Source organism: Phlebotomus papatasi, chromosome 1 (assembly GCF_024763615.1).
Source record: "Phlebotomus papatasi isolate M1 chromosome 1, Ppap_2.1, whole genome shotgun sequence".
NCBI classification, from domain to species: domain Eukaryota; kingdom Metazoa; phylum Arthropoda; class Insecta; order Diptera; family Psychodidae; genus Phlebotomus; species Phlebotomus papatasi.
The window spans coordinates 47667513-47693165 of NC_077222.1; the positions used below are offsets into that span (position 1 = coordinate 47667513).

Sequence of the window (25653 nt, forward strand, 5' to 3'; positions counted from 1 at the left end):
CAATTCCGGGAACCCTCATTTACTTTTAGAAAAGTATTAAACCGTAGGTTGGGTGGAGTCATGACTTATGGACGTCCAAAATTTACATACAGTTTGTAGAAATCTTCAATCTTTATCCAAAGTAAATATTGAAAAATCTTAAAATTATTAATCATGTCACAATGTGGTTAATAATGTTGTTTTCATCATTCAAAGTCTGATCCTTGGGTAAAAATTGATGATTTCTGCGAGCTGTTTATAAGTATGTAACATACATAAGTCATAACTCCACCCAATAAAAATATCAGTAGCTCTATTTTACTATAGAATAGCATAGAATAAATATTCCATACTAACATCTATTGTATTCTAAGTGAATTTTAATATTGCACTTTATATTTATTATGATATCTTTTTTGTAATCTCGTATCAAATTATTTAATTTTATCAATTGCAAAATTGAATTTTAACATAAAATGTTTTTTAGTTTAAGAAATTCTCCTGCAAAGTAAATTTGATATTTTAAAATGTTTAAAATGTTGGATTTTCTTAAGAATTTTCAATCCCAATGGCCTTAGCAAACTTGACGATAGAATATTTAAGAGAAATTTTGTTTTGAGAATCTTCTAATATGATCTAAAAGTTCTCCTAAAGTCTCATTTATTTATTAAGAAATTAAAAGTATTAAACCTTATGATTACCTAATCCGAAAATGAATGAAATTTTCCACCGGTTTATTGGTTTTATCCCTTTAATGATCAATTAAAAAATGAATTACGTTTCTTGAGTTAAGTTTTTTTTAATCTTCTCAGTTACCTTCGCTAAAAAGTATCATTTCATTTCTGATTAAAACAAAATAAACATGGAAAAGGAAGAATTGTTTATATTCCTTTTGAATTTTTATATTGAATTTTTTGGGGTTTACAGTAAAGTTAGGATAGGGTGGAGTCTACACTTATGGATGTCATACACTTATGGACAGCATGCAAAAATCTTACGTTCTTACGTAAAACACATTTCGAAAAGTTATAAAATTATTAGTTTATGATTTAATTAACAATTTTTTTGATTTTTGGAAATCTGTTTAACGTAAAAACTTAAGATTTTTGTGTTCTCCATAAGTGTGTATAGCATCCATAAGTGTAGACTCCACCCTATCTGTAATAGTTTTTCTGTAATAATAGAACAATTTCAGTTTAGGTTAGTAAGTAAGCCTATTTTGTCTCATTTTGCATATGGGCTACAAACATTGGTTTTTTCAGTTTTATTTTACAAATTAACTCATTAAGACGAATGATGTGATATTGATAAATTTTTATCGAATAATTGATAAAATTGATAAAACTTTGTCGTTTTTTTTTTATTCTATGTAGTCGGAAGTGAATTCTTAAAATGTAAATTTTGAGGTTTTATGAATTGAGCTGAACCTGGAGCTTTAAATATTGTGCATTGTGATTTTCGTAATCAAATTGAAAATTTTATCAAAAATATTCTGCGCACTTTTTTTTACTAAAAAAAATAGTTTGGTTATCTAAACTCTTACACACTTAAGACAAAATTTTTCTTCATCAGTTTTATAAAACAAAAATATTTTATCTTTTAGTAAAAAAATCATATTTTCCTGTGCTTTTGTTTTTCTTTTTTTAATTTCCAAAATTTTTCTTTTTCGAATTTGTCATTATCAGAATATATTCAACAGCCTCAATAGTTATTATATGGAAGAAATTAAGAAACAGAACCTATGATTTATGACCTGGTTCTAATAGAATAAATTGATCCTAAAAGAGGCTGTAATGGCTGTAATAGTTTTGCTTAAAAATCAATCGCAGTATAACAAACTTAATGTATGATTTCAAAGCCATTTACAGAGATCCCTTTATAAACTTTTAAAGTTTACAAAAGTTTAAAAAAAAATCTTCTATTATCTTCAAAATCCGCATAACAGATTAATAAAAAAAGATAAGCATTCATGGTTGTTTTAGAAGAGGAAATTGAGGGGTACAAAGAATTTCATTAGAATCAGATTTTTATCAAATTGCTTCTTTATCTGATATTGATATGAATTTATTTTATTAGTTTGTTGAATCAGCATTTGTGCAAACTCAAAAGTATTACCCGAAACCACCAGTTGCTGTTCCCTTGATTTTTAGCACATATTTTTGTGTAATTTATGGCTCAATGTGCTGGATCAGCAGATAAACAATGCCACTGTTCGTGATAGTGATCCGGAAGGCGAACACAATCTCGCCACTGCTTCAGGCGTCTGCCTTTGCTAGTGGGGCCCAGCATAAGGGATCCGAGAAAATCGTTGCTTTTGCCAAAATCCTTATCCCATACAGTGATGATGAGGAATTGCTTGTCGAAGTCATTGGGACGCGACTCGAACATAAATTCCTCATTGAAGACAGGATTCAAATTGCGCCACTTTATGCTCGTCTTGAATTTCTTGCGATGCGAATCGGGTTTGAGTTGGCTGCACCAAAAAAAAAAAAAAAGAAAAGAAAGTGAAATTCAGAAAAAGGAAAATCGAATGCACAGCAATGGCTCTACATTTTTACAAATGGATCGGAAAATCCATTGTTGTCCATGGGAAGAAGATTGATGCAGCGCTTAATGTGCACAACGAGGGCACGTTTTTTTGTGTTGTAGCATAGAGATATAAGGATTTGTCCACGGGGCCATGGACCGGACAAACTCGCGTCGATGCTGTGCTGATCCTCAGCATCGAGTGGCACAGAGATACGACAGGGACTTGTTGCATAAATCTGTGAATGGAATGGAATTAGTCACGGACAATTTCCAAGGCACATCCTTCTATTTGGTAAATCTCTTTTGCATTTTGTATTCTTTTCAATTGCATTCTAGTACTATTGAATCCTCGAACAAGTTTTATTGGAATTTTGTGACACTTCAAAAGGATTTGCATATTGAAATGTGATTTTTATAGTCTCTTGTTATTTTATGTAACTCTTGCATTTTTTTTAAATACATGTCGGTAGTGTAGGTACTGTTACTCTCATAAAATATGTACAGTCTAAAAGTTTCACGAGGATATTAAAACTAGGATTTTACATGGAATCTTAATACACCATTAACTGAGAAAGAGAAAGTTTTTATGACTTTGTGTTGCTTTTCATTTAAACTGCTTTTTGTGAATAACTTTCGAACAAAAAATATGCTTTATGTAAATAGATTTTCTAAATTGTGAAAATAATCAAGACCTTTAAAAGTTGAAAGAACTACATTGCATTTCCATACGACTATTATAATAATTGATAATGAATAATGCCAAATAAATGCAAAAATAACTCGAGTATACTCTAGTTATTCTTTTCATTTATTTCTTTATTTTAGTGAAAAAAGAGAAGAACAATTTATCACAGTGATGTTGTGAAATTGTAAAAAAAAATCCAAAATAATATTCATATATTACTTCGTCCCATGCAGACAATGTACTAGAAATTATGGAAATAGCATGAAATAGCATCTTTATATTTTAGAATTTCATATCTTCTCACATAATTATAGGAGGTTAGGAGGAAATGGGTCACCTTTGAATTGGAGCAGTTTTAAAATTGGCCTTTTTCCACCATTTTAGATGGAATTGAGCCTTATACCGGCTTCAGATTAAAGGTTTAGCCCAGTTCCCAAAAGCCTCAAAAATCTTAATAACAAGAATTTTGTTAATTTTTCAAAATCTAATGGCTAATTTGCCCTTAATATTCAAGCCAAAAAGCAACAATTTCCTCAAAAACCTTGCCTAATAAGGAATTAGAGGATTTAAGCCATATGACTAAGCTTCAGGTGTGACGTCCGTATAATCGTCATAGAATTCAGCTTTACAATTGGTTTGCGGAACTAAATTATATTCCGGTAATAACTACTTCCATTTAAAAATAGGAGAACAAATCCCAATTTTAAAGCTGCCCCAATTCAAAGGTGTAAATTCCGTACATTGAAATTATTACAATAATTTGTTGATATAGTGTAATTATATAAAACTATATAGAAAAAATTGTCATCAAGTAGAAAAATCATTTAAGGAATATATTTTAAAAATCGTCTCGATATTACACTTTCCATCCATAACTTTGTGCAAAAACTTTGTGTAATTTTCAACAAATTTTCAAAGAGCAAAAAAATATTTTTATCCCTTCATAAAATAAAATATCTAAAATCCTGTAGTTTACGCATGATATGTAATGTTATAATACGCAAATAATTTGCGAGTCAGCAGCTTGTTTCGCCGTTGAACAACTAATCACAACAGAAGAAGGCTTTCAGGCTTCGTACACACTCTAATTCTGAATACTTGATATGTTTCCCATATTTTTTTTATAATCTGACCTATATGTGACATATTTTAATATATAGTTTTAAATTTTTATTTAAAAAAAAATGAGTCAAATTCGTTAAAAGAAACTGGTAAAAATATGAAGTGTTCAAAACCAAAGTATGTGCAAAGCCTGAAAACCATCAGCTACAACCTTTAGATTATAATGGCTCCGGCACACCTTTTAGATCAGGAAAATTTCATAAAGTCGAAATTCGCATCCCTTTCTTTCTCAAAACTATTGCATATGTCTATCTCACTCTTTTGCACTTTTCTTCTTATTTTAAACATCACAACAAATTCAATTTAGCTCAAACGAATTTTAAGTGCGAGGGAAGAAGATAGATATATGCAAAACTTTTAAGAAAGAAAGGGATGTGAATTTTGATTTCATGAAATTTTACTGATCTAAAAGGTGTGCCAGAGCTTTAATGATCAACTTCAAATCACAAGTTTCCAAATTCACATCCCTTTCTTTCTTAAAACTTTCGCATGTCTATCCTACTCTTTTGCACTCTTCTTCTTCCTTTGAACATCACATCAAATTAAATTTCGGTTAGTCAAATTTTGAGTCCGAAAATATGGGATAGATTTATGAAAATCTTTTGAGAAAGAAAGGGACGCGAATTTTGATTTCATAAAATTTTTACCGATCTAAAAGGTGAACCGGAGGCATAAAGAATCAAATTTCGTACGACTATCATAGTAGAAATCAATTTTTGTTGAAAAAATAAATCTAAATCTTTACGAAAATTAGTCTAACTTATACTATTAAGATTTTAAATAGTTTTTGAGAAAGTGAAAAACTTTAGTTGTTAAGCTTTTACGTTTATTTAATGATGTTTATGTTCTAAATTGAGTAATAGCTCGGGTACACCTTTTAGATCAAGAAAATTTCATGAAGTCGAATTTCGCATCCCTTTCTTTCTCACATGTTTTGCATAATGTCTATCTCATTCTCTCGCACTCTTCTTGTTTTCTTAAACATTACTCCAAATTCAATTTAGCTCAATCGAATTTGGTATGCGAAAAAATGAGATAGTCATATGCAAAACATGTGAGAAAGAAAGGGTTTCGAATTTCGACTTCATGAAATTTTCCTGATCTAAAAGGTGTGCCGGAGCCATAATGATTAAGTTTGATTTTCTACTGACCAAATTTGATATTTTGATAACCAAAAAGTCTCAAATACCACAAAAAATTCCTTAGTGGTTATAGTAGGGAAACCCGGGGTTGAATAAATTAACCAGGTGTAGAATTAGACAGTAGTAGGGTATTCTACTTTGTTTTAGAAAGAAAATTGCGCAAATTACTATTTACTCAATGTAAACATCTATTTCCCTATTCCCTGAAATATTTATCAACCTGATTCACATATTTGTTCACAAATTTGATATAACGCAAAGAAAAATGTCATTTACTGGCTATCTGTACCTCGATATCCCCTACAATCATAATTTATTCTCTTATTATTTTTTGCCTATGTTGTTATACTCAATTTTAGACAAATCTTGCGCATAATATAATATCACACGGTAAGCTAGAATGAAAAATGAATTATCAAAACCTTTGCAATAAGTCATCTTCCATATACATACATATATACACAGCATAAATGTGTACCCTGAAATTTGAAATTCAAATAATATGTTTGCAATGACTCGAAAGTCAGCGATATTGATACGATTGAAATGTAAGAGTACTTCAGAAAGCAATTATTACTGAGAAGGAATAACTTACTGGTGAGAGGACGATTTTCGCCGTGCCTAGGAAATCGTGACCGTACTTGTCCTCGTCAAGGATGACGACATAGAGGATGGATCGATTGAGCTCCTCGTGTTCCATACCAAGGAAAGTGGCGGTCTCGTTGAACTCAGGATTGCGAGTCTTATGCACTGTTTTAGTCTTCATCCAGCGCTGTTGACGAGCCATACCCTCGATAGACACCACATTGATTTTGCAGAAAGGATCTGCTAGCCCAGAACTGTCCATTGGAGGCAAGTCCCGGGCGCGTATCACAGAACAGTCGAGGGAATGATTGGACTCATCATAGTTCAGAACGAGCTCCACCCAACCCAAAGGTGGTTCTTTGCAGCCTTGACTTATGGTCACTGCACTCAGGACACCAACTGTGGATTCGGATGTAGAGTAGCTGGAAGAAATGGAGCCACGCCGAAGGATTGATGATGTTCTAATGAGACCACCTCCCTCTTGTTGATTCCTCCATTCAGCCAGGGATAGTGTAGCACTATCCTGAGAATTTGTCGAACTTAGTGTCTGACTATGGGCTCCAATGGACATTTTTCTGCTTCCCATCGATGACTCTGATACTGAAATAATTAGGCGATTTTAATTCGCCAGATGAATTATTAATCATATAAAACTCACCTAAGTGTGGTCTCTCCCTCGCTGTGCTTCCGTTTCCCATGAGCAAATTCGACTGTCTTCTTTGAAGAACTTCAGTTGTATCTACCTTATCCTCCTCCTCATCCTCCTCAGATGATGAATCATTCAGACGCACTCCCAACTTCATAGTCCTCCCTACGATGGGTTTCTCCTCTCGCCGAAAGGACTTCGATATGGATATATCCCTACGAGGCAATTCATACCGTGGAATCCCCTTAAAGAACCATGCTCCTGACTTCTTCCACATCTCCCGTGTCTCCGAACATATTTTGCACAGCCAAATTTCCCTGGAAAACAGGAATGCTCAGGGTCAGACTGCCCAAGAGATTATTGGATGTCGTGTGAATTACGAACCTCTCACCTTGGAGAGTCTTTGTAGTGAGCTCGATGGAGCATTTGGAACACACCTGATGATGGCAGTCATCACAAATTTGTTTTGACAGCGACAGTAGCCCAAAGGATTGCCCACAGAGGCGACAATTCCGTGGTCCACAGTCTGTGGCTCGCAGCTTGAGCTTCTCCAAACGCTCCACCATCATTCCTATTCTCTGTCTCTCAGCCATCTCTAGTGCCTCATTCCGCTTAATAACATTGAGGATGGCTGCCTGTTCATCGGGCTTAAGACTACTCCCACTTGCTGGTTTTCCCGTGCACCATCCCGAGTGGAGCCTGCAAATAATTCAGTCAAAATGTCACATCAATTTACGTGACCAAAATTCAAGCTCGCCGAAATTTAATAATAGAGAAAAGCTTGTTCCCAAAAATCAGAGCAGAAAAGGTTTCACCAAGGGCAGGGAAAGTTGTCCCAAGAAAGGAATTTGCATAAAGAATGAAATCAAGATTCTTTTAGACTGTGACAAAATTAAATTTGTAAAAGGACATGTAAAAAGAAAAGAAAAGCTTTACAACGCATTGTCTTCTACGCCAAAAGGAAGTCGTAGAAAAAATTAACGATAAACCTTGTAAAACTTATGAGCATTGCAAAAACTTATATAGCATTGTAGAACCTGAAAAATCAGATATTCTATCAGTGAAAATGAGAATTTATTACCCTTTGTGTTTTTATTAATTTGCAAACACTTATTTAAGTTCTATATAATGCCGTCCAAATACTGAGAAATTTTGGTAAGGGGGAAGTGGGGCACTTTTGAAAGTGGGGAGCCTTTGAAATTGGAATTTTTTTCCTATGTTTAAGTGGAACAGAGCCATATCATAATGCAATTTAGCTTCTCAATCCTTTTCTGTAGATAAATTTATTGTATCACGATAAGGCTCAAATTTTTTTAAAATAGGGTAAGTGTATCAAATTTCGGCATAGTTGCATACAAGCGCCAAAGTCTCAAGTTTGAAATGTAATATCTTTAATAGAAATTGATTTTTTTTATTACTTCTTTTTAAGGAGTGTTGCTTAGAACCTTGTAGAAAGTTTATCGTCTTTATTTACTCCAAAATCATTCTTAATACATTTTAAAATAAATAAAAATGTAGACATAGGTTTGGTGCCCTATTTCGGCCACCTTCATTCTCATAGTTCCTCGCCCTTCAGGAATTCTTCCAATGCCTTTTTCACGTCATCTCCTTTGTCGAAGCTACATTTTTTGTTATTCTTTTGCATTGTACAATCTCTAGAGTATGTAAAAACTAAAAATTCATGGAAATTCGAGGAACAAAAAAGGTTGCCGAAATTGCAAGGTGACCGGAATTTGGCACACTTACCCTAGGTGAAAAATCCCAATTTCAAAAGTGGTCCACTTCCCCTGGAATGAAGCCCTTTGACACGATTTTATTATTATTATTCATTTACTTCAAAATGCTTCATTTTGAGGAAAATTCCTTAGAATATGCAAACTGTAGACAAGTATACAAAGATCTAGAATTACATTCATAAGTGTTAAAACACATTTCCTAAGTTTGGATCTGATCGGACAAGTTTGACTTTCACCTCAAGACCACAGAAATTTAAGTTGTCAATAAATCAGGCTAAATTCAGTTGAAATGCTTATTTACGTGAGATTCCCTCAAGCTGGAAAAAATTCTTAGAAGTTACCATGCCAACTGGCATACCTAGAAACCTTGTTTCATAAAATATGTTTTTAATTGATATTTATTAAATTACAGAAAAATGGAAGGACTTTATACAAAAGTAACAAAATTATCTCATTTTCTAATAGACTTAATCAAAACGAAAAAAAAGGTGCGATCAAGACATGATAAACATTTTTCCTGAATGATAATCACGCATCTGTAGCTTTGTAATTCTTTTTTATTAATCGCTCATTTGTCTGGTTATTCAGTCATCCTTCCGTGACCTACATTTTACCATAAATTGGCAGCTAGGAAACACCTTGCACCAACAGTACCTTCGTCTTTTTCCAGTCGTTTTTGTCGAGAAAAAAAAAATAGTGTCACGAGGATGCAAATGGTGAATTGAAGAACTAATTTTATAAGGAGAGATGCGTCTGAGACAGTTGCTCACTTAGTGTGACGTTGGTCCCATTTGTCTATATTTAAGTAAATTATCCTGCATGACGGGATGCAGAGCGATTTTCTCTGCTTCAAACGAAAGAAAAAAATTCCACCCTCACCACTGGAGAGTACAATATAGCGCTGTCTGTGGCATCTAGAGGCAATGACTCATATTTATTCTTGTATTTCCGCTGGATAGCCCATTTGCAGGCATCCCACGTTCCCATCATCAGATCCAACCATTTCGAATATCTACATGGGTTAACCGGAGTAATCTGTTTTATCCTCATCTGTGTCTTCTTGGTCATATTCCATGAGCAATCTACCACTGAAATGGTACATTTCAATGGCTAGGAAGTACACTAACGGCCAAAACATTAAATACACCCTTCGTAAGCTTAAATACACGTGATTTGGACCGGGAAAACGCTGTAATATCCAGTTCTATTGACTGAAATAGTTTCATATATAAACCTAAGAACAGTTTTAAACAATATTTGAGAAAATACATGAGCTACAAAATTTATAATTTGAGGATCAGTCAAAAATTAGCTTTTTGGAAAAAAATGCAAAAGTAGCCCCACATTCTAAAACTGATCTAATCTTTTAATAATCATTTAATATAAGCTAAATACTATTAGTAAATATTATTAAGAGTCAGAGATACTGAAAATAATACCGAGGGAATATTTTTGGTACGGATTGTGGTCGGTTTCCGGTGTGATCTGTTCTGAAAGGGGTTTCTTCTTTGAATATTGAAATTTTCAGCCCAAATTCTACTTTTTCATATATTTTTTTATTATTTTTCAAATTACTATTTATTATTGTTGCAATTTCATTTCTTTTACTTCATTATTTTATGTAAATAAGCATGAATAAAATCATCAAATTTAGTTTTCCTCGAAGAATTTTCCTTTAACTTTGATAAGCGCCTCACAGATTCCAGGCATCCTGTTGATCAATTTCTACAAAATGTCTGAAGGAACTTTGCCCACATATCCTGAAGTGTTTCCACCAAGATTGTAACTGATGTCGCGCCTAATCTCGAACCTTGTGGTCGAAAAAATTCCAGAAAATTTCGATGTGGTTACAATTGGGTGATTGGGGTGGCTAATGCATGTAGTTTAGGACCCTGCGTTTCTCTTTCTCAAGAAAGAAACCTCTAGAAAGCTTTGAGGAATGCTTGGGATCGTTATCCTCTTGAAAAAAAAACCCACGCCCATAAACCGAATGCATTAGCCACGCCAGTCACCCGATTGTAGCCTCATTGCAATTCTCTTGGATTTTCTCGACCACAAGGTTCGAGATTAGGCGCGAAATCAGTTCCAATCTTGGTGGAAACACTTCAGGATATGTGGGCAAAGTTCCTTCAGACATTTTGTAGAAATTGATCAACAGGATGCCCCGAATTTGTGAGGCGCTTATCAAAGTTAAAGGAAAATTCTTCGAGGAAAACTAAATTTGATGATTTTATTCATGCTTATTTAAATAAAATAATGAAGTAAAAGAAATGAAATTGCAACAATAATAAATAGTAATTTGAAAAATAATAAAAAAATATATGAAAAAGTAGAATTTGGGCTGAAAATTTCAATATTCAAAGAAGAAACCCCTTTCAGAACAGATCACACCGGAAACCGACCACAATCCGTACCAAAAATATTCCCTCGGTATTATTTTCAGTTTCTCTGACTCTTAATAATATTTACTAATAGTATTTAGCTTATATTAAATGATTATTAAAAGATTAGATCAGTTTTAGAATGTGGGGCTACTTTTGCATTTTTTTCCAAAAAGCTAATTTTTGACTGATCCTCAAATTATAAATTTTGTAGCTCATGTATTTTCTCAAATATTGTTTAAAACTGTTCTTAGGTTTATATATGAAACTATTTCAGTCAATAGAACTGGATATTACAGCGTTTTCCCGGTCCAAATCACGTGTATTTAAGCTTACGAATGGTGTATTTAATGTTTTGGCCGTTAGTGTATATGGATCATTCGCAAATTTCCACCGTTCACTTTCGCATATTCATTACGACCAAATCCGGCGCCTAACAACACAAGAGAAATGGTTGTAAGACTTGGGCAAAGCTCATGCATATTGCATATCGCACCAGGCATCTTCATCGAATTCCAATATTATTCTAAGTTACTTCCGTAGAACCTTTTCCAACAAACACAAAACCACTCTTCTAAGCTTTAACTGAATTTGGAGTATTCCACTTGAAACGATTTTTCTGCAGTTTATCCTAAGGTCGGCTTGAGACCGGAGACGTCTCTAGTCTAAAATCCGTATAAGATTAAGCCTCAACTTCTTAGAATACATATATCGGTGACCAACCTTTTTGGATGCAATTTGAGACACGTTTTGTTAAATTTTCCAAGTAGGGGAGACTGAAGCAAAATTTGTCAAAACTAAAATTTCAATATTAACTATTTTCTAAAATAAAAGAGACTGAGACTTGAAATTTTTATTATAGATAGCCTTCATGAACCTTCTTAAACTTACAAAGTTTCAAGGCATTCCAGGAAGGATTATGTAAAATAAAAAATAATGAAATTTTGAGCCCTATTTTTGGAATATTTGGCTTGCAGAAAATATCAATACTGATTAGCTCAATTTAAGCACATTTCTCGTTGAGATAAAGAAAAATTATCTTCGGCAAATTTGTAGAGGAATAAATTGCCTATAAGAATATGCCTATTTGATATTTTTAACGTTTGCGAGAGTAAAACGTCACAAATTATCCGAAGACTAACAAAATTTGCCCCAGAAATTTTGAGAATCTCCACAAAATCGACTTTTAGAAATTGATTCGAGAATCACATTTCTTTCGAGATAGAGGAAAATAGTCTTCTGCAATGTTGTAGAGCAGTAAATTTCCTTTAAGAATATGCTCATTATAAAACGTTTAAGTTTTCTCAGAGCTCGTGAAAGAATTAAATATGCATTTTGACAAGTTACGCCCCAGTTTCCCCTATAGTTGAGATTTTTCACAAACTCAGCTTCAGTGGTGCTAAGTAAAATCTAACGTAAAAATATAAATAAAAATCTCGAAAATTCAGGAAAAATAATTGTTGGTTCAATCAACAAAGTGTGAATTGAGTTTATTTAATATTGATGATCAGAACAAAATTGAAATTCGTACCACCGGAAAATTTCAAAGACTTTCGGTTTATGTTTAGGAGCAGAGTTTGAAAGGGACAGATAATCCTAACCGGCTTATGTAGGTGAGATTCTTAACGTGAGCTAACTCGGAGTGCATGCAAATTCGATTTAGAGCTGAAGTTGGGAGACGCCATTCAGTTATCTTGAATCAAATTCGTGAAATTATACAAATTTTGTATTTAAACCAAAATATCAAGGATTTGGATGAACTGATAGAAAAGTAATATATGGGTGAAATGTAGACCAGAATGTTCTCTATAATTTTCCCATAGAACATGATCTCATCGATTACTCAGAAGCCAAGATAAGCGAGGTTTTTTGTTTCTTAACTCGTTTTTTCATCCAGAGTTCCCCAAGTAGTCATTTGTTGAACTTCAACTATATCAAAGAATTGTTGTATTTTGCGGGACTTTCCATTTAAACTCCTATTTTAAGTGTCTTGGTGGAGTAGAGGCAGTCAAATTGGCATCTGAGTGATTTCAAAGCGTTATTATTGGAAAAATCAATTTTTTCACACTTAAACGGCAAAATCGGAGTGATAGCGTAGTCTGAGTGGAAAATGATGTATGGACGAAATGTAGAGACAAATGTGCTCTACAATTATGTTGAAGTAATCATCAAAATCGGTTCAGCGACAGTCGAGATAATTGAGGTTATGTGATATTGAAATTGGTTTTTCGACTGTGGCGCCCCTGGTGTTGGTCCCACGAAGTTCAAATATTCTAGAAAGTTGTAGCATTTGGTGAGATCTTTCGTTTAAGCCCTCATTCATCAAAATCGGTCACATAGAACCGGAGATATGATTTTTTGAATTTCGTGAACTTTGACCCCTCATATCTCCGGTTCTATTGAAACCACAGCGCGCATACGCACCATTTTGGAAACGTCCTAGACTGGACTACAACATACTAAAATTTCATTAACTTGCACAATGCCGTTTTTGAGAAAAGTGACTTTGAATTTCGATGAATTTTGACGCTATCACAGCGCCACCTATGGTGACTTTTTGAACTTCCATCTGAAAGTGCTCATCGAGACGAAACCAAAAAGGTAAAATTTAGGTCGCTATGTTAATTAGAACCGGAGATAGAGGCCGGTCAATGTTCGAACTTTGACCCCTTATAGCTCGGGTCAGGGGTTTTAGATAGACTTAAGGTTTTTTTTGTTTGATAGGTATAATCAACGGCTACAACATACTAAATTTTCAGCCCGATACACAATGGAATTTTTGAGTTATTTAACTTTTAAGATTTAAAAATTTTCTTTTTAAAAAAAGCGCCCCTAGCGGTGGTTTTATGAACTTGCGATGTTAGAAGGGGAAGTGGCATTTCACGAGAGCTTTCCAAAAAGCCCTCACTTTTTAAATTCTGACAATTAGAACCGGAGTAATGGCCATTTTAAGAAATTTTTTTTGGACCCTTATAGCTCGGGTCAGGGGGGTCGGGGGACCTTAAGTTTGGTATTGATGGAAAGCTCTAAGGCCCAGCTATAACATACTAAAATTTGAGTCCGCTGAATACCATAGGGGCGGAGCTATTGAGAAAACAAAAAAAGGGGGGTCTTCAAAATGGCGGAAGGAGGGGTGGGGGGTGGGGGGTCAATGCACCAAGTTGCAATTTTCACCCGATATATAACCTTTGCCGAAAACCGCAAGTCGATATCTTTTTTAGTTTAGGAGCTATTAAGCTCCAAAGAGCGGCCGGCCGGCCGGCCGGCCAGCCGGCCGGCCGGGAACGTAACTTAGCCACATATATATTCAGAATCAGGAAGTGGCGAAACACATTTTGGCCAAATTTGAGGTCGATCGGACGACATGAAATTTTGTTAGGATTATAGTAGGTGAGATTGTTAAGAATCTCACCTAATAGAACTTATATTTAATTCAACTTGAATTAATTGAGCTGCTGTTAATAGAGAAATATTTACAATCGTAGTCATACACATATTTTTATTTTTATATACAGCCCCATTTTGTACTTAAAATTGTACAGGGACATGAACTTATAAATAAATAAATAATTTTAAGACTTGTATTTACTTATCAACAAAAAAGATAAATGAAAGTAAACATTTTTAGTGAAAAAATAACTATTTTTTTAATTCTATTTTGATGACGAATCTAGTTTTTAAAACATTTAAATCGGCCTTTAAAAAATTATTCAAATTCTTCTATAAATATTCCTTATTTAATAATAATATTAATATAATAATAATAAATACATTTTATTCACAATAATATGATCATCCCTTTTACCTTCTCAAAAAAAAAAAGAGAAGACAATATTGAAAATAAAAGAAAATAAAGAGGAAAAGACAAATAGAGTTTCCCCTAAGCTTCACAGGCCTCTTTTTTAAAGTATCAATTTCTTTAAACCTTTATCACAACAAAGTTCACAAGAATAACTTTAATAGAAATATCGAATTTATTTATTTATTTTTTAAGTGTTCTTTAATTTTAAAGGTCGCAAAGGTAGTTAACCATCAAATCCTAAAAATTTAAAGGGCAACTTGCAATATTAGCAGCATTATTACCATTTATTCTTGAATTGAACTCAGAAAGAAAAGAAATAGGGTAAGGTTATCAGGCTTTGCACATACTCTGGCTTCGAACACTTCATTTTTTCTAAGGAAATTATGTGACTTAATACTAGCTACTAAAATATTTTGCCAAAAGTCAGATTCATAAAAGGAATATGGGAAAAATATGAAGTGTTCGAAGCCAGAATGTGTATGAACCCTGAAAGCTTTCTTCCATAGAACATATTTAATTTTTTAAATATTTCTTTTATAACTTCAAACTTACTTCTCTTTAGATCTTTAGTCTTTAGATCCAAAGACAATGCTTTAGGAAAACATTTTCAAGATTTTAAGATGTTTAATATTAATTTTTTAATCGTCACTAAGCATGTTTCAATATTTTTAACTGAAATTCTTTACAATCTCAGCTTTTTTGATCTGAGATGAAATCCGACCTCGTCAGATTGGGCTTAAATTTTGCATTTACACATTTTAGAATACTCTCAAACTGTTTTTTTTTTTTATTAAATCAGCCTCTATCGCATGGATCGGGCTCAAAATTTAATATGATATAGTTGGACCTAAGAGCTTTCGATTAACAGAAAAGTTAAACTCCTTGACCCTTCTGACCTAATGTATTAGGGGACAAAATTTAATTTTGCAATGACCGTAGCTCTGGTTATAATTGTCAAAGCTCTAGAAGGAAGGAAGGAAAGCTCTGGTTAAAGGTTATAACTTTTCTGAACACCCCAACTTCATCCGATATAATCGAAAAAACAATTTTCGAAAATTCTATGTTGAATATTTCGAAAAATAGACGATGCTTTTGAATAAATTTTGATTTGTTGTAGTTAAAGTCGAGATCTTTGCAGAGTGTATTGTATCTAAGATTTATACCTTTCTAAAGATACATATGTTGTATCAATCCCCTCTCCACTCCACTTCAATATACCTCGACCCTTACTATAGAAATTTAACGGGTTCTATTTCCAAATTTTATTAACCGATTTTAATAAAATTTCTTTTCTTTTGTTGGTTTTCTTTACTCAAAGTATTTAAGTTTTAAAAGATTTATGCACTTCAATAACCATTATTTATTGACTGTAAGTCCTTTTTGAATGAATTAATAAGTTTTATTGTTAGTCAAATTATTTTCTGATACTTTTTCGCTCTGAAGACTCGCACACAAATTGACTTTAAATTATAAAATTTTCAATATAAAAATCAATTTATGGATATTGAATTCAAGGGCTTTGACTAATATTACCATTTTATGACTATTTATTAATTATAGAATTTTTATTTTAAAAGCCCTTGAAGGGTAGGTTCCTATGTAAATTTCAATCCATTTTTAGTAAGGGTAAAATATTAATATTTATAAACATTTAAAAATCGATATACTGTGCAACATTTTTAATAGTGGTAGGTAATAATTTTAGTAATAACACAAAATTTTCAACAGATTTTTTTGTCTTTAAATTCTTATATAAATTGGTAAAATTCATTATATTATTTATTTATATATATATTGATATACTGGGCTGACAGGGATATTTTGCCATTTTGAACATTGTACACTTTACAAATCAAGTTACAAAATATTTTATTCGGTTTACAATGTATAGTAAAAAAAAATATCTCTTCAGACGTTTTAATTTTTTGCACCTGGCGAAAAATACAATATAAAGTCAGGAAAGTATTTCTTATCTCTATAGAGATTGTCTTACGTAATCTACGTTTACTGAAAAATTATGTGGGTATGAAATAGGCCTACAAGAGCATGGCATCAAAATATAAAGAAGAATTAAAAATTAAAATACATAAAATTACTTTTTGTTACGCATATTTTATAGTAAAAATATGTCCCCAAACCGGAAAACATTAATATATGAAAGAGGGCTTTAAATGTATCAGCATATCTAGTTGAAATATGAATTTTTATCGATAGGATTAATTTAATATTCCTAGATTTTTAAGAATTGTTATTCGATGAACTGATAATAATTATATAAAAGTCTTGCAAAGTTCAAGCCACAAATTCAAATTCGTTTTTATTAACACATGCAAGAAAATTGATGAATAACATTTCACATTTCATTCAAAGGATGAATTCCTTTTATTTAGAGAACAGAAGAATAGTTCTAAGAATGATTTAACAATCACCGACCTGATTGAATCCTAGAACAATCCTTTTGTGCATGCAAATATTGATGTTCAGCTGTGCATCTGTGCAGGATTGTATGTGTTTAAGGAGATAAAATATGGTGCTTTTATGCTGAAATTACACCAAGTAGATTTAATTAAATGTGCATTGCAAGGATTGCAAGTATAGAACTTTTCTCTTTAACTATTCATGAAAAGTTTAAACAAGTGCGTCATTTACAATTTGTCTTTACCGTGACCGCAAATTTTCTCTCTCGCGTGTTCTTTATTGAAATTTTCTCTTGGGGATTCATTCTTATTTCTTCAAGATTAGCTTGGTTTGGCATATGGGCCAAGGGCACGACGGATAATTGGGGTTCAAAGGTTGAGGAAAAAAAAATGGGAAAGTTAAAAAATTTATGGATTGAAAGACTAGAACCGCCAAAATTGTTCTCCTTTTTTGCTCAGGCATTTTAGAAATTTACCACTGTTCTCACAATATTCTGGCAACATACATAAATAGGAAATGAAAGAGGCAATTTCGTGGTACTGAACAGGCCTCAAGGATTAACTTGGTGAGAAAATATCTGTGGGGGATTTTGTGATTGATATAGGGGAAAAGTTATCTCGTGGAAAGTTTCAGCAGTTCCGCATAGAAACTGCTGTTTGCAAAATACAGTCTGCAAATTTTCAATGGGAATTGGAAAGAAGAGACAAACATTTGCTGGTGTATTTGCATACCAACAGCCCGGTGTTGAATAGATTGATGTAAATAAGTTCCTTTGTTGACACTGTTAATGTTGGAAGATGAACAGGAAATAGATATCCTATGGGCGATGAATAGTCAATGCATCGGGGTGATGGAATAGTTTTTACCTTCAAATGCCTTCTATACCCGATGTAATGCATGATATTCCCATCTGCAAATACCTTTAATCTTTTATAGAATGTGGGCTTTCATCCCCATCTGTTCAGTTGAAAATACCATCCCTTCCTCCCCAATACAACCTGCGTGGAATTATGTCAGCTTGGGTGAAATATAACGAGGAGTGACAATCAGAATAAATATTTACAGAATTCCGTTTTCACCTTTTTTCCCTTCATTTCAACTTTATTCACACGTTAGCACAATATGTATGTATATTTCGGAATGCCTGTCTAAGCGGATGAAGAGTCTCCCAAAAATTCCCAAATTGTGTACACACACCCTAAGAATTTCTGAGATTTCTCTTCGTCAGCATTGAAAAGCTGTTAGTCAATATGATCTGAACTTGCTCAAGGGATATAGAATTTTTCCAATTAAAGACATTTAATCCTTTCGCCAAGTGATACTATTCTTAGAAATAATCATTTCTTCAAATTTTTCAAAATAATATCTTTCTCTGAGAATATAACATAGAAGCACAATATAAATATTTCAGAGAAAAATAGAAAAGCTCGCCAATATCTTCGTCGTTGATCTCGCACATAATTAAAGTGCTCTCTAGGAGAAATTATTACCATCAGTGTAATCAACAGAAGGAAAAGCTCACTTATTAAGTTCCTTCAAGTTCCATATTGTATATAAAATGCTGCTTTTTCTTCATCAACATCTCATCTTGGAAAACAACTCAACAATTCCCATGTACTCGTAGATTTTCTTTATAAGCAACAGATGGGAGAATGTTCTATCCCTGTAATTAGTATTTTTCTGCAAGTAAAATACAAATATCAAACTTTGGATAAAATAAGGTTTGCAGAAGAGAAATTTGTAATGCATTATTTTTCTTTAAAGTTTACCCCGCCTTATGTCCAACTTGAGATGATTTTATGTTAAACTAATAAGATAATTAATTATTATCGTAGAAATTAAAGTTTTGTATAGCGAAAAGTTTTTATAAATTTTCCCAGCAGAAGCAATCGTTAACACTTATCATCTAATATTTCTTTATTTATTATATTATGTGCACTTGTATATTCTATCGTTTTAATCAACCACTTATTCGATAAAGCTTTTTGATACACGTCTGATTTAATTATTTAAAACAAATGTTTTGTAAAATTTCTCTCAAAACATTTAAAATTAATCTTTTGATTATTCTGCTTCGATAAATCGAGACCTTATAAATATATTATTAAGATATTCCGAGCTAGAAGCAGTGTATACAAAGAATAAAATGGGTTAGTATTTTCTACAATGGACGTACGGACAAATAACTTCAATAGTGTATGTAAACTAATTCACACCATTACCTAAAATAAGGAATAAAATCAAGGTTTTATTAGGATTGTAAAATTTATAATCCAGACATTGATCGATTAAGCCGCCTTCAGATTGCGAAAAATTTTGCTTCTTGAAGTAAGTCGTTTTACATAGAGGCATTAAGGACTTAATGAAACTACCTAGGATTGCAGATTTTAAAAGAAATTAGGTATTTTATATTATTTTGGGCATATTATAGCCTCGAAAAAATAAAATTATTTGCAAAATTAGAAATAATTTTGAAATTTGAAAAATGTTTTTCAATTTAATTTTGAAAGTTTGTTTTTTTCCTCTAAATACTTTAAAGAGGCAAAGATTTGTAATCTTGTATCCTGGAACATCCAAAACAAACTAATTTATTAATTGGTTTCTTAAATAACTTCTCTAATAACTAGCCATACATAAATCCCACATAAGATCCCTCTCTTCGAACAATTTAATCGAATTTTGCCAAAAATAATCTCAAATTACCCTAACCAAAAGTTTTTTATCCTGCTTATTAGACACGAAGTGACACGTGGCTAAAAAATGTGAAAATAACATGAATATTTAAAAATATATACTTAATCAAAACTCAACAAAAGAGAATTTAAAACAGCAATTTCGCTTCGATGAAATATTTATTTATTTTAACATAAAATAAAATAAAATATTCATATCGTAAATTTAAATCATATTACATGCTAATATTTCACACGATAATGTAACATATTTAGTATAAAATTATAAATTGTATACAAGAAATATTACAGAAAAGTAAAAAAGCAATAGTGAAATGTAAATAATTTTATCTGAAAATTAATTGTATTCTAAGATATTTTGAGGAATTTTTTGAATGATTTCTAATTGAATTCAAATTGGTTGTGACCCGGTAAACGGTAAGTAGTGCGAAAGTACATTTGCGATATAGCAACAAAGTCATGAGTTCGAGCATTTCGTAAAGCCCCATAAAATAAGTTTAAATTATTGTTTTTTAGAATGTAATATCATTCTGATATAATTTTTCATACAAAATAATACTAGGATTTTAATTTATTTTATTAAGCTTTATTTATTGAAATTCAGTTGTTTATTACAAAGATTATCATCAATCCATTCAATCACTGTAAAATACCCTTGTGCATTTCTCCAAAAATACTTTATACTTGATATAGGATGAAAAATAACTCGAAAGTCCCATAATAAATAAATAATAATATATTTTGAATCAGAATCAAATGTTCCGTAATATAATACAAGTTGTATATTAACCGTATTAACCCATTCTTCCATAATAAAAAGAGAAAAATTGATATCATATGAGGGAACCTTCCTATCAATAATTTATTATTGCTTTCCCGCCAATATTTTTCTTCACCCTCAGCAAGTGATTTCTTGCCTGCGAAGCAGAAATATGTTCCGTACCAGCATGACTGGTGAATACAAGATTAAGTTGAAGGCTGTTCAATTCCACAGAGAGTTAGAAACACAATAAAAATTCCGAGAGTTGACTGAAACCATTTAAATTTCGAGGAAGAGCAGAAGGAGAGAAGCCAATATCAGTCAGTCGCAGTATATTTGAGCCCACTTCCCGATGATAATTTGCTCTTTATCAGTATTTTTATGCAGATTCCCTGGAGGGTGTCACCACAATATCGAGCGAGAGATAGAAAAACGCGAAACGGACGTAAATTCTTGACTGATGGCGGAAGTTTCTGGAGTTTTTCTCCGGAACTAAAATGCTTGAGGTGGAAAAAAAAACTTTCGATTGGTTTTGCTTTATTCCTCTCATGTAAAATATTATTATTGAAAAATGAGAGACATTATGTACTTCTCAAAGCAATCTGTTGCTTTTCTGTTTGAGAGAAAATGAACTTTATATGCTGAGAAAGTTTAAATGTGTAAGCTTATTAGAATCTCATGGTGTATACCCTCACCCTAGTTAATTTTCAAGTCAAAGTTTCATCATATGCAAAATACAATTTCATTTTGCTCACACTAAGATCAAAAGCTCCTTTAAGAAGAAAGTTTCTTCGAGAATGCGGGAGCATATGCAAAGTTTCTCTTATGAAATATTAAAAAGAATTAAACTTGCCTCGAAAAAAAAATTGGTGTATCTTTAAATGATGCCAAACTTGACGAGGAGAGTGCTTTACCATTGAAAAGGAAATTCTATTTAAAATTTAACACATAACACGTCTCAATTACAATTCAAACTTTAGGGGAGGGTGAGGATATTTCAAGCATGAGTGTAAATAAATTTAATATTTATGATTTATTGTGTATAGTTTTCAAACAACCAATTCCTAATTAAAACAAATGGAAATTAGCTCAAATATAGTTTTTTTTGGCAAAAGAAGAGCTAAAAGATTGTTGAAGTTTTGTAAACTCAACCCACTGTTTCTTGTTCATATTTTATACACAAAAACTTATTTATTGAAAATATTTCTATATTGATTTATCTAATATTCTCATGAACAGAAGCAAGGTAAATTTTATTCAAAGGAAAATCATCGGATAACTCACTCTAAATTCAATTTAGAAATTATCAATGAATTTATTAAAACTTTCCATATAAGCCACAAACAAACTCTAAGCACGTTTCTATCAGAATTTATACAGATAAATTTAAGACTATATTCAAACATAATGCTGTTTCATGGACTTTGAAAACATTCATTCGTATTCACTTAATAAATATTGAAATAAACTAATATCTCAAGATTATCATTGGAAGTATGATAGAAATCGTTCTATTTTCAGACATTTTTCAATAATTAGAAAATTTCTTCAATTCTAATATATATGTAGGGGGAGGTGGGTCTACTTTCAGTAGTGGGGTTATATTGTTATACGATTTTTTTCGCATATTTCTAAAGGAAATTGGGTTTAACTGTATTGCAATTTACATAGGTAAAACAATTCTGGATATAAATAAAATAATTGTAAAAACCACCTTAATTTAGAAATAGGCGAAAAAGCTCTATATCAATATAGCCCTACCTCCCCCTAGGATGCAGAAAGAAATATTAAAGCCTCTCATTTACGCTTTGAGAAAATATTTTTATACTCAATTTCGGTACCTTTAAACAACTATTTTATTTCTAGTTTCTTAATTAAATCGATTCATGGCTCTTTTCAGGAAATAGGAGTAGCTGTTAAAATATATATTGCCATGGGTCAGATTTTTCTAAAGAACATAAGGGAAAGCACGCTACCTTCGGACGATTCAAGCCTTGGACAACTCAATTTTTTTATGTTCCTAATGGATTTCACCCATTGCTCTTTTCAGAAAATTTCAAGGATTGCACTATCTATTAAAATACAATGTTATATTGGGCCAAATTAATTTAAAACATATTGAAAAAATGAATTGTTCGAAGCTTGAGTCATCCGAAGGTGCCGTGCTTTCCCTTACGGATGAAAAAATCGAGTTGTCAAAAGCTTGTATTGTCTGAATACAAGCCCATTACTTCTAATAGCAAAAAAAAAAAACAAATAAAATGTTGAAACTACTAAATGCGGTGTCACTAACCAATTTAATTTTTGCTACTCATTTGTTTTCTACTTTTAGAGGTATGGGGAGTAAGAACTTTTTTCGTTATCATTAATCTCAATTGTTCTCAATGAGCTAAAAACATATGACCGCTCTATATTTCACCTGCTCACCTCAAAATTTTTAACCATTTAAAGTTACAAAAAGATCATCTCGATACAGCATTAAAAATATAAGAACTTAATAATATATCATTTTATTTTCTAATCCACTAATAAAATCGTATTGATAGATTTTCAATTGCTTTTATATTATCGTTGTAGAGTTACACCATAATCCAAAAATATTAAATATAAATACATAATCTAAAATTGTTAAATAAGACTGATAACACACATGTATTTTTAAAAATTTTTTGGACAAGAGAATTAACAAAAATTTACACTTTTTGTGAATATGCAATGAAAGAGATGAAAAAATAATGAACAATTTTTCATTAAGCATTTAATGTAAAAGTTTCTAAGATATAGGGGAAGTGGGATACTTTTGAATTGCGGCGGCTTTGAAATTGGGCATTTTTGTCCTATTTTTAAATAGAATTTTTAGTCCTTATCATATTCTTCACAATTGGTGGTTTGTGAAGCTCGATTGTATAATAATAATAAGGCTCGGTTTCATTTAAAAATAGGAGAAAAAACCCAATTTAAAAGCAGCCCCAATTCGAAAGTGCCCTACTTACCTCTACTATTCGTAAACAAACAGATTAGAGGACTTTTTTCCAAATTGAGGGGTTCTTGGAGTAAATTCAAATATTTGAATTTGAGGTGATATTGATTATAAATAAATGTATAGTACATTTTGTATAACCAATAATCTTGAAGTGAAAGTTAACTGATTATTGTATTTTTTTTAAGGTGTAGAATTTTTTGTCATTTCAATATTTCATACATTTTTTTATTACATTTCTCAGATTGAAAAGAAAAATCGTACAAATATAGAAATCGTAACCTTTGTTTATCCTAAAAGCTTTCAGCAACATCAAAGAACTTTCTACTGAAAGCTCTGAATTGAGTGTTACTATATACAATTTATTTCCAAGAAGACGAAAAGCATGATTTTCAAACTCTTAATACACTTCTCTATGATTCATGTGAGCAATAAAAAATTGCTGAAAAATTATATAGATGCTGTATAGTCTCTTGTCCAGATGGAAACATCGGTCTCTCAATCAATATCCTTAATTGTTCCAGATAATCCCAGAAATTTTGGAATGAATTGGGGGAAAAGCCCTACAATGGTTTCTTGGAAATGTATGATTGTACATAGAGAAGGGTGTCCGTGAAGGTTTGTGAATGGTAACAAAGAGAAGCAGAAAAAAAGCGAAAGGCGTCTTTTGCGGGCGTGTGTCAGGAAGAGAAAAACTAACAACCGCCCTTGGTGACAATGCCAATTCATGAACTCAACTGGTGTCTTGCTGTGAGTTCTGGGATGGAAAATTTAAAGCTATATATGTAAAGGTAGGAGGAGGGAAAAGAAGGAAAATGAGTTTCATTACTTGGCTCTGAGCGCCAGCATTCTGTCGCTGGGACAGACAAATTTGTTTCCCGCGTCACACATTCTCCCTCGTGGAGTTTCAAACACTGCAGCACAGATTGTTCATTGAACTGGCTCAGATTCGATGGAATTACCTCACCACAAAACAGCCCACTTTCAACTGCACTGGCACATATTGTGCAGATGCACTAAAAATTGTCTGGTACCTTCAATTTGAAAAGTCACTGAGAAGGCCCAAAAATTCATCCACAATTCACTTTAGCACTGAAGGAAAAAAGTAAATGTGAGTTTTTTCCAGAGATAATAGAGATTGTGTGTCGACTAGAGATACACAAATAGTCCCCAGAATTGAGGGGCGAGATAAGGGAAAATGGTTCGATTTCTCCCTTTCCTTTCGGAGCGACCAAAGTGAGGCACAACTGTTGCACGACTGATTCATATAGTAAAATGTGTGCTCTCCCAGCCAGCCGGAAAATTTCCCGAGAGAGCCCAATGGAGAGAGTAAAATTCTACATTGTGTTGTCAATCGTGAAAAATTGAGAGACTTTTCCATGTGAGAGACCTTTTTCCCACAAAACACCCAACGTAAAACCATCTCTTCTCCAACACCCATGAGTACGCATAGGAATGGTGTTTTCGGGATGATGGAGAGAAGAAAAAACAACACATACAAAAAATGAGCAAACAGTAAAGCTCTTTTTCAACAAAAAAAGCTCTTCAGTATCTTTCAACTCTTTTTTTTCTGCAAATAACTTGCGCACCCAAAATATTCTTTGAGGGGATATTTTCGCAATTCTTGAGCAAATATTTGGGTGTTTAGATGGATTTTTATCACGAAATCTACTGTAAAATGCTTTGAAAGGGTTTTCTGAGGTTTTTATGGGAAATGGAGAGATCTGGTACCAGGCGTCTCCACTCGCTGTTTCAAGCATGTTTCATGCAGCAACGGTGAAACATATGTTTTAATCGTTAAAGTATTAAACTATTATTTTTTTAAACTACTTTATCTCAATTTTGGTTTCCACCAGCTTTAGATTTTAAGATCTAGAACAATTACTGAGAGTTTTAGGACACTGAGATAAAATTATATAGAAAAACTTATATCGTTTTTACCGTTTTTCAGTAAAAGTATAGCAGATGACACAACTCTTACTATAGGAACTTCAGAATTCTATTTACGAATTCTAATGTTATTCCTGAATTATGTTTTGAGTTCTAAGTAAAATTTTTTTGCTCAATAAATCAACAAACAACACAGAATTTAAAAAAAAATATTGGTCTTCAGAAAATAATTAGCCCTCTAGCGTTTAAGAGTAACTCCAGGAGCATCACAAAAATCGCATTTACAGGGAAAATAAAGGTTTTAT

General features: G+C 32.3%; 1 protein-coding gene across 1 annotated transcript; it reads right to left on the reverse strand.

Annotated features, from left to right (window-relative positions):
* Positions 1 to 1539: 1539 nt before the first annotated feature.
* On the reverse strand, positions 1540 to 24718 carry LOC129799488 (synaptotagmin-7). The gene is made up of 6 exons (XM_055843425.1): positions 24288 to 24718; positions 7073 to 7387; positions 6701 to 7005; positions 6053 to 6642; positions 2530 to 2744; positions 1540 to 2452 (listed from the first exon to the last, which is right to left on the reverse strand). The coding sequence occupies exons 1-6, from the start codon at positions 24347 to 24349 to the stop codon at positions 2155 to 2157; spliced, it is 1785 nt and encodes a 594-aa protein (XP_055699400.1). The 5' UTR covers positions 24350 to 24718; the 3' UTR covers positions 1540 to 2154.
* Positions 24719 to 25653: the final 935 nt, after the last annotated feature.